General features: G+C 40.6%; 1 protein-coding gene across 1 annotated transcript in view; it reads right to left on the bottom strand.

The window, feature by feature from the left end:
• Positions 1-437: 437 nt before the first annotated feature.
• Positions 438-13,125, bottom strand: part of GNS (glucosamine (N-acetyl)-6-sulfatase) — an 18,255-nt gene continuing 5,567 nt past the window's right edge. Inside the window, exons 6-14 of the mRNA XM_010191341.1 lie at positions 12,424-12,591; positions 8,899-8,981; positions 7,437-7,555; positions 6,265-6,368; positions 5,742-5,843; positions 4,446-4,553; positions 3,652-3,762; positions 2,108-2,268; positions 438-1,300 (exon numbers count right to left, since the gene is read on the bottom strand). Coding sequence (XP_010189643.1) covers positions 1,225-1,300; positions 2,108-2,268; positions 3,652-3,762; positions 4,446-4,553; positions 5,742-5,843; positions 6,265-6,368; positions 7,437-7,555; positions 8,899-8,981; positions 12,424-12,591 — 1,032 coding nt within the window. The 3' untranslated portion in view covers positions 438-1,224. The remainder of the gene's footprint in view (positions 1,301-2,107; positions 2,269-3,651; positions 3,763-4,445; positions 4,554-5,741; positions 5,844-6,264; positions 6,369-7,436; positions 7,556-8,898; positions 8,982-12,423; positions 12,592-13,125) is intronic.

The following is a 13,125-nucleotide window of genomic DNA, read 5'->3' as shown; positions in this document are numbered from 1 at the left end:
GGTGCAAGTGATGGCTGCGTTTCAGATAAGCCCAATCAGAAGGTTGAAGAGACACCACCACCCTTCCAAAGGGACACCAAGTGATACTGTACTGAGGTCAGACGTGACATCAGTCCTTTGGTGTGAAGGCCACTTACTGCAGGTTCTGAATAGTTTATGTCTCAACCAAAACGCAACACACTATGAAGCACTTAAACTGCCTAAAATAGCCCTCTTAGCCTAACTTCTGTTGAGCAATGATTTATTTATTTTTAGCTAGTTTGCTCTCAAAATATACCTTCAAGAATCTAACAAGGTTTTAGACAATTCAAGACATTTGGAAGTTAGAGACAGATCAACTCTACTGTGGTGCCTTGGGGACTTTTTGTGAATTTTTTTTTAAGGTATTAGTTCTGTTCATGTATTAGAACAGATGTAAGAGTTAGCTCAAAACACAGGCACACCTATTTGAATACTTGTTAGTCTGAATACTCTTTTGTTTAACTCACTAAGAAGCCTATATTAAACCCTAAGAGTTTTTTCAGTAGTACATAGTAACCCATTCCAGCATTACAAACTAGAAGGAGGTTGAAATTACATTCTTGTTTGCAAGCTACCAAAGCAGTCCTACAAAATTCATTGGTCTCATTTGAAGTGCTCTCATTGAAGGAGAGTCTTTAGAACATGGATTTTAATTCTGCACAAGACATTTGCTAGTCAGATCCTACACTTTTGACTAAAGCCTTCCTACGCTATTTTGGGCTACTTTGCTACTGTCATTAACATCTTTGAGCTCGATACAGGAAACTTATAATTAAACACAGCTTTTAAGGAAGTCTGTGACACTGAATATGGGTGAGCATTACTGTGCAATAGCACCTGCCTATCTAACCTGACTCAAATAAGCATTAATTGATTTTTTAGAACAAAATAAACTGTTCAGATTCATAGGCATAGGTTCACCTCTGTGCCTGTGATATGAAAAGGTACTTGAAAGACAAAGGTGGTCATCAACTATCTGAACAAGACAGATTAGCTGTGTCTAACGATTCAGAGTTACAGTTCAGCTGTAAAATATACATATTGCACAAGGCAACCAGCTAAAGACCAGGGTTTTTCTTCCAAACAGGGTTGGAATAGCCCATTAGAAGTCTTCCAGCTGCGATTGAGAGTTAGAGACAGACCTGCTGCAGTCACTGGAGAAACTGGTCAGTGGGAGCTGATTGCAGAAGGCTCTTAAATGCCTTATAAGGGCTGTGCAGAAAACCTCCGAGCCCGAACACCATGGTTGCTGAACATGAGCCGTGGGTCAAACCTGTACCTGCAGAAAGGAACAGTCTGTGTGAGCTACAGTTAGCCCACAGTAACCCACACTTCTAGAAATACCTTATTTCCAGAATAGCTCTGCTACAAAGCTACATGAATAGATTATTTATTGGTAGTATACAGTAGGGATAGTATCTCTGCATATTACAACAGATGAATTATAACAACGCACAACTGAAGAGCTGATCGTCTCCAAAGAAATAAGTACTAGCTACAACAAAGCTATACATTGGCAGGTATAACATTAAGCATTCAGGAGACGCATTCTAACAGAATGTTTTGCTGCCTCAAATGACAAACTTACAGAGCACAACCGTAAGGACATTATAAGTAGTGCTTAAAAAAAAAAAAAGCTTTGGTCCTGACTGAATTTTGAGGTAAGTGCTATTTACTTACAACAGCTGACTGATACATACAGCTTAGGTCCTGCGGGAAACATTCTTTGCTAACAGCATCTCTAGGAACAATCAGGGCAAATATGTGGGAAATTCCTGCCTACAGAATCTTGCAGAGCTTTTCCTTGTTTGCAGGCAAGCCTGAGGTCACTTATCTCTGACTACTCAGCATAGCTGTAAGCATCAGCTATTCTAAGTCAACAGTGGCTGACAAGATTAAAGTAGTAGTATTAATACCATCAAGTTATATTTGGTAGGTTAAATTAAAATAAAGTTTAAACTTTTCAAAATAGTTATTGAGAAAGCATTTCTATTAAACAACAGTATGTCAGCAATACTATATTCCATCATAAATACCCCCCATAGAAGTTTAATTTCAAATAATAATGAATAGAATCAGTGTTTACCCGGGATCGAAGACACCTGGTGTACGGCAAGTTGCTCCTGAACAGGACTGCAGCATCATTAATCGATAGTTCATCTTTTCTAGAATTTCTTGATCAATTGTTTTAGCAATGTTATTGATCTGGTGTGGATCTGCAGTCAGGTTATACACTTCCACAAACACCTGTAGAAGATAGTTCCTGCACTGTATTAAGTCCTCAATGCTAATTGACATTTAATCATATTATTTGGGAAGGACACTTTCTGGCAGCATATTGTTTCAAATGTTATTTTCAACTGTAATGCAGAGCCCCACACATAAGCCATATTTAGCCATGTGGCTAAGTGGTCAAAGGCAGGACAGCATGTAGGCAAAGCTGAAGTTTTATACAGTATTGTGTATTTGTACAGTATTGTTGGAAAGGTTTTTACTTCCACCTAAAGTACTCATCTGGTACACTGCAGGGTTTTTTTTTAATAAAAACACATAAATGGAACCCATCTAGCAAGGGTTTAAACACCACATTGCTGCATCTCCCCAATACTGTTAGCCTTAATTTAGCTGATCCAGGTAAGCTGAATGACCCAGAAATGTCACAGCTATACCTTCTTACTGGAAAAAAAAAGTGATATGAAGTGTATTATCAGATCTACTTTTACAAAGAAAGCTACTACAAAGTAGAAAGTGGAAAAATGAAGGGCAGGATCTGTTAATCAGCATCTTGGTCTCCTATTCAGTCTATCTTGCGGTCTTACTGCAAAAACCATCTTGTGGGATTTACTCCCCTGCTTCAAGTTGTTCGTTGTAGACTACCAGAAAATGTTTTGTGTGGTGGCATGATAATTGAGGATACCTGCTGTTCATGCAGTTACTGCACAGCTGACAATGCAGTTTATGAGATTCGTGACCTAGCTGCCTCAAACTCAAGATGCTCTCTGGAGCAACAGCGTGCAAATGGGCACAAGTAAAGATCTGTCCTGTAGCACGCCAAATATTGCGCATAGAGCAGATGCTCCACCAGTGAGATTTTAAACAGTATCTGAAGCAGGGACAATTTGTCCCTAATACCCAAACAACTTAGGACACAGACACCTTTCACAGTTGTAAACTAAATACTTGTTTTGCCAGGCAAACAAGTAAGCAATAGAAGAGCTGCAGCTGAACATAAGAACAGCAGACGTACAGTGTAACAGAAAATATTTGTTGTACAGAAGACTCTGCTATGTGAAATTAGGTAGGACAGAGAACTGACCCCAATCCCCAGTGCAGCTCCCCATTAGGCTGTTAGCTAATACCAGAAGGTGATAATCATAGTTTAGGCTGTTGCCGCTTCCTCACTCCCCTCCCACCCCCACCCCCACCCTCCTTTTTTTTTTCCTGTCTAGAACCTCACCACAGTTTTGGTCAAACATTCTCACCAGCAGATAAATACTTCACTGTTTACCCTGAAAGCAATGCTAGTCTGCTTTTCAGAGTATGTTATGGAAACCTTGAGAGCAGATAAGAGTGCAGACAGTCGCTCGCACGGTGGTGAACAGTTAACATCTACTAGTCAGACAGACTTACCTCCCGGTCATCAAATTCACAGTACTGCAGATCCCAGGAAGTTGAGAGTGTCCTTACACAAGCATATGTGTTGTTATAGGAATCTTCACAGACACAGTCTGGGAAGCAGTGCTGTGAAATGAGCAGTGAGCAAAAGCTTCAGAGCAGGAAAAAAAGATGAACTAGCAGTCCTTTTTCCTAGAGTCTACTAGCTCAAGCCAACTGCAGTTAACTGATGAATACCAGGATCTTAGTCTAATGCATCCAAGTCTCTACTGGGGATTTTAAGCAACAACTCAGCTCTTCTAAGTCTGAGAAAGTGTTGTTATTAAACTCACCATGATCAAGAGCTTTTTATCTGGGAAGCTAAAATGCATACACTAAGAGAACAGCACAATACATACTACTAAAGACAACACCAATGAGATGCTTTACTTAAAGCAAACCTCCTTTAATTCAGGAAGCAGCTAGTGACATTTAAATAATGGGTAAAAATTGTGTGACAAGTCACTGGAAGTTTAGAAGGAACATGTGGGTGCCACCCACTTCGCCAAGCCCACACCCTCCTGAAGTCTCCAGCCCCAAGGCCCTATGGATTCCCACTGAAAGGGGGGCTGTGTTCTGCCTGGTCGTACGGGCACATCAGTTCCACACGGCTGGATGTATCTCTCAGTCTTAAATGCTGCACAGGACCTACAGAGCCAGTTCCTACTTACCAAGACACTGTGACCTGACTTACAGAACCAGGTTAGTCCACACAGCAAACAAGTTTAATTCAGCAGCTATTTTATATTAACAAATCTTGTCCTGCTTACTGTGACTCCAGGTCCTAGGCCAGGACAGGTAGGATCACTGCCGTTGTATCCTTCTCCCTGGTACTCCACCAATAAGTCTGATCTCCACGTCACATTTCTGTCTCCTCTCTAGGACAAGAGGTTAACATGACTTAGGATCCACTGCACTGTGAAACAGAAAAAATTCTCTATGCCTGGTATAACACTAACACTGCTCACTGCTCACAAGGGACTGTGATTCATGGGCCCTAGTCTGAAGTCTTAAAATATTCAGCCTTAGGTTTGAATGTCTTGTGTAGCTGGAAGACAAGGATCCAACCCCAAAAATAACAGTATACCTTCTTTCAAGAGTTTGAAGTGCCATCTTCAATTTGTAAAGAATCATACAGTGATACTGAATAGGAGCCACATGGCAGATACCACTATGTTACAGACAAAATCCCTGTAATGAGGCTGTTTCTCTTTGGTTTATATCAGACTACCACAACAGATGGAAAAAGATACCCTTGGCATAAGAAAAGATAAACAGCTTTAAGAAGCAACTAAGTTTTAAGCTGCTCTATTTGTAGCTGTATTTTCAAAGCCAGAGGGAGAGGGAAGTTTAAAGTTAATACACAGCACCTTCACAGGCATATACAGCAAAACAATGAGTTTCAGAGTTTTGACTCCATCGTAGTTTAAACTAGGTGCCTTTTACCTGCTTCTGTCTAAAGAACAGCTTAAGGTTTGGATACAAGGTTTTAGAAGCAAAGCACTGTTTTAAATCTAGATGATCTCCTATGGTTCCAAGTAAGCTGCCTTCAATTTATAGACTAAATTTAATTAAAAGTAAAAGGATCAACTGCAAGCAGATTTATTTAAATGGGCTTCTGCTCACTTACTGCAAAGGTCAGGTTTGCTGTATAAAACCACAGGCATTTTTCCAGAGTTTAGGGGGAAACACTAGTTCTACTGAAAATTGAGGCAAACCAAAGATTTAAGTAAGAGCAGTCTGCTTTTCTCCTATGTCTATGCTGAGAAATCCTATGAAAAAGAGGGAGGATGCAAGGTGGAAACAACATACAGCTTTCACATCAGGAATTGGCAGGATTAGCCAACTTGCTATTACAAAATGACCACAGAGTTGTAGGGCTTATCAAATGACATTCACATTTAAACAGGACACCTACTTTTTTCACTAAGCTATGAACATCCTGTGTGAAAGTGCCATCAAGGGAAGAATCTAGGATGGGCTGACCCAGTCTTTTAAAGGAAGTAGCTTTTACTTGGAAGAATAACGCCTGCAAGAATTGGTGGTTACTCTGTCCATCTACTTACCAACAGTGGCAAGAGGGACATCCCATCCATCTGGGTCTTATTCAAGTCATACCCTGCGATATCCAGAATAGTAGGACCCAAATCAATATTGGCAACAAGCATCTGCAGTGTGAGGGAAAAAAGTTAGTTCAGAAGACTAGAACCAAACAGACGTAATAATGAGACTTCTGTTAAAGTACTTGTAATATTAGTTACTCCTTAACACTACTTTATTTCATCTTTATAGGCTAATAGACCCTGTAACATTCACAAGCAACAGTAGGGTCTTTGGAAAGTGAGCTTCACATCTCGTTTATTTCTGTGGCCTGCAATTACTTCAATTTACTGATTTAAGCAAGAGCAGACAGCTTTTTGCAATGAGGTCTTTGCATTTTCTACCACTGCACATATTTCATTTAATTCATACATTATGTGTATGTGTATGCATATATGTATCTGAAGGAGGATAAATTATTACCCGAAGTTGGTAACTGTGAAACAATATTAAAAGTAAAGCAGCACTCTGATTTCACTTCTTTCCTACCTTGTTTGTCTGATTTGGCTTTATCCCTGGTCCTCGAACTAGCAATGGAACTTTGATATCAAACTCGTACAGCTGCCGTTTGTCTATTGGCAAAGAAAACTGGCCTATACAATAGAAAATGAAAAATGTTAAATGGTTTCTTGTTTTATGTTTTAAGAGTTGTGTTACATAATTTCCAGCAGCCAATTTTAAGAAGTCAGAAGAGGTTCTTAACCTCAACTACACGAACAGAGTGGAGGATAGGAACAGACAATTTCAAAGTACAAGATGTATCCCCTGTACTAGGCACTGGTCAGGCCGCACCTCGAGTACTGTGTTCAGTTCTGGGCCCTTCACTATAAGAAGGATGTTGAGATTCTGGAGCGTGTTCAGAGAAGAGCCACAAGGATGGTGAGGGGTCTGGAGAACAAGCCTTATGAGGAGCGGCTGAGGGAACTGGGGTTGTTTAGCCTGGAGAAGAGAAAGCTGAGGGAAGACCTCATCACCACCTACAACTACCTAAAGGGAGGTTGTAGAGAGGTGGGTGCTGGTCTCTTCTCCCAGGTGATGGAGGATAGAACAAGAGGAAATGGCACCAAGCTGTGCCAAGGGACACAAGGGTTAGAGATAAGGAGGAAGTTCTTTACTGAGAGGGTCGTCAGAAGCTGGAACAGGCTGCCCAGAGAGGTGGTGGAGTCATCATCCCTGGATGTATTTAAAGAGTGGGTAGATGAGGTACTTAAGGATATGGTTTAGTGGGTAGACAGGAACGGTTGGACATGATGATCTCAGAGGTCTTTTCCAACCGAGCGATTCTGTGATCTTACAGTTTAACAGCTTAGATATGGCATTTTTAGTTGTATAACATGATAGAGACAGGTCTTTGATAAATTTTACTGGTTAACTCTTTCTATGGAATGAAGAGATGCTTCCTCCACTTCTGTCCTAATTTTACATACACCAAGGTACAGTGACAGAGATTAATGCTAAAAAAACCAACTAAACAAAACCAAACAAGCAATAAAATCCCCAAACACACCACACCAACTCCAGAATGTTTTGCAGCTCAAATCAGTCTCTTATGTCTAGTTTTCCACAACTCCTGTTCCCATTTTCTGGAGTGGTCATAAGAGTGAAATGCTATGCAATTCCTGGATCTTCTACAAATGTTCAGTAAGCAGTGAAAATTTTACCAGTGTGGAAGCCATTGTCAGATGTGTAAAAGATGTATGTGTTGTCTAACTCTCCATTCAGTTCCAGTTTCTTCACTAGTTTCTCTATCAGGTCATCTACTGACAGCAGAGTTTGCCACCTATACAGAAACAAAGTAATTCATATTAGAGTATGAAAAATTTAAAGTAATTCTGTCTCTAAGTGGGGTATTCGTATTCTGCTTCATGTCAACAATTATGCACTGCAAGAGGAGTATTTCGCTTGCAAATTCTGGAAACAAACTTAATAGATTACTTCACTGTACTGTTTGAGGCTGCAATTTAAGATAGAAGTAGACTGTTTGTCTTCAGTTCTTGTTGATGTTATTCTGTGGTGCCTGAGAAAGACGTCAAAACGCCGATTACTTCTTATCTGGAGACAGTCAAGACCAACTTTGAAGGAACACAGTGGCAAAGAGTCAGGGTTATCTTCTGCAAGGTTGCTTGTTACTAGTCCTTTATATCTAGGTTTTAATAGTAAAATACAAGTCTGCCATGCATTTAATTTTCTATATGGGATCCTTTTGAATTTAAAACTACATCAGCTATTTTGTGTTACTCCTGTAATATCAGGGTCCATTATTCCAGTGTATCTAAAGCCTTGAACAGCTATCAGTTATTCTTTCTTTTTTCCTGGGGTCTGCCATTGAGACAAGTGACTGCTTCTGAGACGTCAGTAACAGGCCTCCACAGACAAATACCATGCTGAATTAACCAGAGTCAATTCTTGGATCCTGTTGTCTCCAGGCTTAATTTAAGATTTTGTTGCCTAATTTTACCTTCAAGCAAGAGTCTGAAAAAAACCTTGGTTCTTCTAACTCCAAAGTGCCTGGTAACTCCTCAAAATGGAGTTTAATACTTAAAAGCTACGCTAATGTTTGTTTCAGAACAAAAAGAAAATATACCTACAGAGTAAAAAAATAACCCTTCCTTTCTATTAGGCAGAGGGAAAAAAGCTTTATCTTCATTATTACTCCCCAGACCCTCTTTTCTCAAATGGAATCAAGCACCCACCTTGGCCAGTGAGACCACACACTAAGAGGCAAGGTTAATAAATCAGATTAGCTGGCAGATAAATCAGCCACATTTGATGGGCATCATCAATGGACAGAATTCAAGTGAAGCAGACGATAAGGCCATTTTTAATGAAAATCTGTTGTGCACTGACCGTGACTGGTCTTTTTTAATAAATGATAGCATTTGAGAGCAAAATATTTCTAAAGTCAATGGCAAGTTTCTTTGCAAAAAGTAAAGAGAAAGTTAAGTTTGCTGAGACAGATGCCAGAGAACTATTACAGGTAATTTGACATCTATTGATAGACTTACTACAAGATGTACTTTTATTTTAAAAAAAGAAAAGGTTTTATTAAAGTGTTTTTTTTAAAGACAAACAAGTTCTCAGTAGAAGTTTTAAGCGACCAAAAAAAAAACCCAAACAACTTACCGCTTTCTATAGGCATCATCAAGAAACTGTATTGAAGAGTTAGTCATTGGAGTCTTTGCTTGCCGAATTAACCAGTGCTTGTTCTAAAGAAAAAAGACAAAAAGATTAGTATAGAAGTGCCAGCTTTTAAACCTTTCTTAGGCCAATTACAACAGAAATGTTGTTTAGGAACTTGGTTGTCAAAGGGAGGTTCTTTTGGGACTAAGATTTGTGAGCATCCTAACATAGGTAGAGAGGTGGGGAGAAACTCCTGCACCAAAAGCTTTATGAGAGGTGAGGACAAAGATAGTGCCACTGTCAAATCCTTGGTAGCCCATGAACTCAGGGCTGGAGACTATTAGGGGGGTGCAGAAACATTACCATTTTATTCTGAATTTTTGATTCAAGAACAAGAGCATTTCTTTAGCTGAAGCATTACTGATCCTTCTAGCTGCACCCCCAACTTTCAGAAACAGCCCCTCTCTTTCTTCCCTCACCCATCCCCCCGAAGTAACAGAGAATCTGACTCCTATGAAAAGCAATGCTCCCACATCCTGAAGCACCAGGCTGAACTGATCAGCTACTGTAGAAATACATGGGAAGGTCTGTTGTGAACAACCTGAAGATTAATATTAGCGGGGAGCAGAATAAAGGAAAAAGTCATGTCAATGCGATTTTACAGTTCTTCATTTGGTAGCTCAGGGATGACCCACTCATCACCCTCGGCTTCAGCCTGTATTTAGTTGGTCACTCCTCGCCATGTAGCCTTCCATTATGCAATTTCCCGCCCGTCACAAGCGAATGACTCTGAACAGGCTCAGGCTTTAGGAACTCACAGTGAAGTGACTCATATCTCCTGCAATAATTCAGTTGCCCTGTTTTCAGTTCTTCCCGACTGAAGGAAAGATTTTTGGCATGGAGGCTTAACACCATGTCCAGTTGTATTCAGGAGGCTCGGGGGAGACCTTATCACTCTCTACAATTACCTGAGAGGAGGTCATGGTGGGTGTCTGTCTCTTCTCCCAAGTAACAAATGATAGGATGAGAAGAAATGGCCTCAAGTTGCTCCAGGGGAGGTTTAGATTGGATATTAGGAAAAATTTCTTCACTAAAAGCATTGGAGCAAGCTGCCCAGGGAAGTGGTGGTCACCACCCCTGGAGGTATTTAAAAGACCTGTAGATGTGGCACTTAGGGACATGGTTTAGTGGTGACTTGGTGTAGTTTAGACTTGGCAATGTTAGGTTTACAGTTGGACTCAATGATCTTAAAGGTCCTTTCCAACCTAAATGACTCTATGATTCTGTTCAGATCTCTTTTACAGTAGCTGTAAAACAATTCTGAGAGATGTTAAGTCTGTCTCTGCAAGAAAACTCACAGCATAATCACCACCAAACATCTAGGACTTGTGTGCTGGTTGAGAGAGGAAAAAGTAAGAAAAGATACCACAAACCCCTTTGCACAGCACCTAAACATATTAGTGGATTTCAGTAAAGTTCACACTGACTCAGAGTCCTCAAATCTGCTTCCTTGTTAGTCCCTGTCAACTTTCATGGAATGTGTACAAAACTGTCCACCAGTCCTGCTGCCTCCCTATGTCCCATCCTCAAAGAAAGTTCAAGAGACCTTGAGACAGCACACCATATCTTCCCAACATAATCTGAACACAGCTGTGCTCCAATTTCGCAGGAAAAACAGTACATGCAAGAGAAATACCCAGCACATATCTCAATCAGCTTCTCTCTCAGAACAGCTTAGGTAAACCACTCATCTGGGCTATCGTCAGTCCTGCTTGGGAAACCAGCCAGCCACCTATCACTCGATACAGTCCATAGCTGAGGATCCTAAGCAGGAGTTCAAGTGCACATCACTGGCCAGAGTCTGACAACAACTTAACTCCTGTTTTTCATGCAGAGATTCTACGTAGATGGCTCCTTTCAGTACTCCTTGCCCACACACTGCATAAAGAAGTTAGGCAACGTGAATTTGGGAATCAAGACTGTACAATGGAAGAACGTACAACACAAGACTGCCTAGCAAGCATTACAACATCAATGACTGGAGGGTCTGCGCCTACGTGCATGTTCATTGCTACTGCAGGAATTGTGCTTGCCCTAGAAAACAGCAAAGCTCAAAGTTAGGCTTCAAGGACGCAACACTGCCAATTACAGAAATGCACACCGTTAACCATCATAGCTGTTGTGTCTAGGAAGAAGGGCAATGCTAGGCTGTTCCTATTGTGAAAACTAGCAAAACTGCCGTTTCCACAAATATTAACGACCAAACATTAAGTAAGACTCTTACTTTGCTTTGTATTATTTAGGCACATTCTGCTCCCCGTAAGGCAACTTCCACACTGTGTTTTTTGGCTAGCTGCTGACTTTGCTGGTCAAGTTATTTCTGGCTCACTATTTTGAAAGCATTCGGTAATGGAGTCTAAGGCAAAGTTAGGGATCCTTTTATGGAAAAAAGTGGTTTGATTCCCACTCCCTAGTTCACAATTCAACAGGTTAGGCTGAAGTATTTGTTACTGCCTGCAGCCCTTTTCTCCCCTTTCATTCATGTTTTTATATCATGCTGATAAGCACATGGTCATTTTGCAAGCTATAATCCTAAGCCAAAAACCTAGTTTCACCCTGTCCTACATGAGTCACAGTGACCTTAGAAGAGGTATCACTGGGCTCCAGACAGGCATTTAGGCAATGGTATCTCTTAAGATTAGGAGCAAGTCTTGAAGCAGATCAGTTGAATGCTGTTTATAGATATATTTTAAATTAACTGGATCAAAACAACAAAAGGTCCATAAGTTAAATATCGCACCAGATTAACTGTTTGTGACTTTCACTTTCACTTATTGGCAGAGAAAGTAGCAGTGGATTAGTCTGAGCTAGACCGTATTTGGCTAAGTTTACTGGCAGTGGAAGGTACTGCCCTGCCACAGGGATGTCTGCAAGTTCGTAACATTAGGCTCAGCAATTCTGGTTATGGGTTTTATGAACAAATGAAGGACAAGTTCTCCAAGTCCTTAGCGACCCTGGGCCCTGTGGTTCATGATTTCACCAAGTCCTCTGGTCAGCCTGATATGCTCATCACCTAGGGGCAGCTTTCCCATGACCACCCATCCACACGAGCAAATGCATAGGAAGACAGGGCTCTCATCATTCTTCACCCGAGCCTTTGTGTTGCACACTATCTCTGTGTTCTCCCAAACATAACAAGAGCAACTGAAGGACATTTTAAGAGCTTCAGAACAGTCTGGAAATCAGACAAGGAATTAACTTTTTTTCCATTTATCAAACATAATTCCACTGCCTTTCATTTTTTGCCACTACATTTTTTTATTTACAAGATACCGGTATGCAAAAATCATAGTCACAATAAACAAATCTTGCCCTGAAAGGCTGATGAACATAACTAAATAACCAGAAATCATGGCATGAGCCTATTCGTCTCTCACTGTTTAAACTTAATATGCAAGTCAGGGTCATTGCCTACTGGTTTCACCACCTAGTGGAATAACCTGTGCAGATTTTTGCCAGTTAGCTTACCTTTCCATGAATATTAAAATTGCTGTTCCTTGGTGCACTGACATTCTGAAACCTCTTTGCGTATTGTGGAGCAGCTGTCCAAGGCGAGTGCGGTGCTGGGGTTGAGATCATCATAAAGAAAGGTTCGAAGTTAGATTTATACTCCAAGAAGTCCAATGACATGTTGGCCTGTGAACAGTTTTGTTGGAGAAGAAAAGTCATACCTCCAAAGGCAAACGGCAAGTATGTGAAAAATCCAAACCAGACATTCATCATTTATTTAGAGCTTGGTAATACTGGGAACATTTAAACTATTTCAGAAACTTATTGCTTGCTTATCTACAAGTGTCCAGAACAGCAGCTTGTGACAAAAGTCCCAAGTACTCATGTTAAACAAATTGTTTGTCCCGCATCTCTGAATGGCTTTCTACTTCAGACCTGTGAGTTATTTAGACCTGGAAAGCTCATCAAAAGTTTGTATTTATTCCAAGTATCAACAAAATCCACTGAAATTCTGCTTTCATCAAGTAAAACTGGACCTCTCTTTAACACAGTCCGAGTCTTTCTGAGGCTCTAACATGCCATCTCCTGCCTGACAGATCCCAGTTTCTCAGTTTCTGTTGTCTTCAGAAATAGCAACAGCTCTGAAAAAGTTTTTTGGCCCCACTGCTTATAGTGTAGGCTCATTCTATAGCAAGCTCCTTGTTTCCAAGGGGGGCCACA

This window comes from Mesitornis unicolor, unplaced genomic scaffold (assembly GCF_000695765.1).
Source record: "Mesitornis unicolor isolate BGI_N332 unplaced genomic scaffold, ASM69576v1 scaffold11379, whole genome shotgun sequence".
Taxonomy (NCBI): domain Eukaryota; kingdom Metazoa; phylum Chordata; class Aves; order Mesitornithiformes; family Mesitornithidae; genus Mesitornis; species Mesitornis unicolor.
The sequence above is the reverse complement of the archived record's forward strand: the minus strand, read 5'-3'. Positions and strand labels throughout refer to the sequence as shown.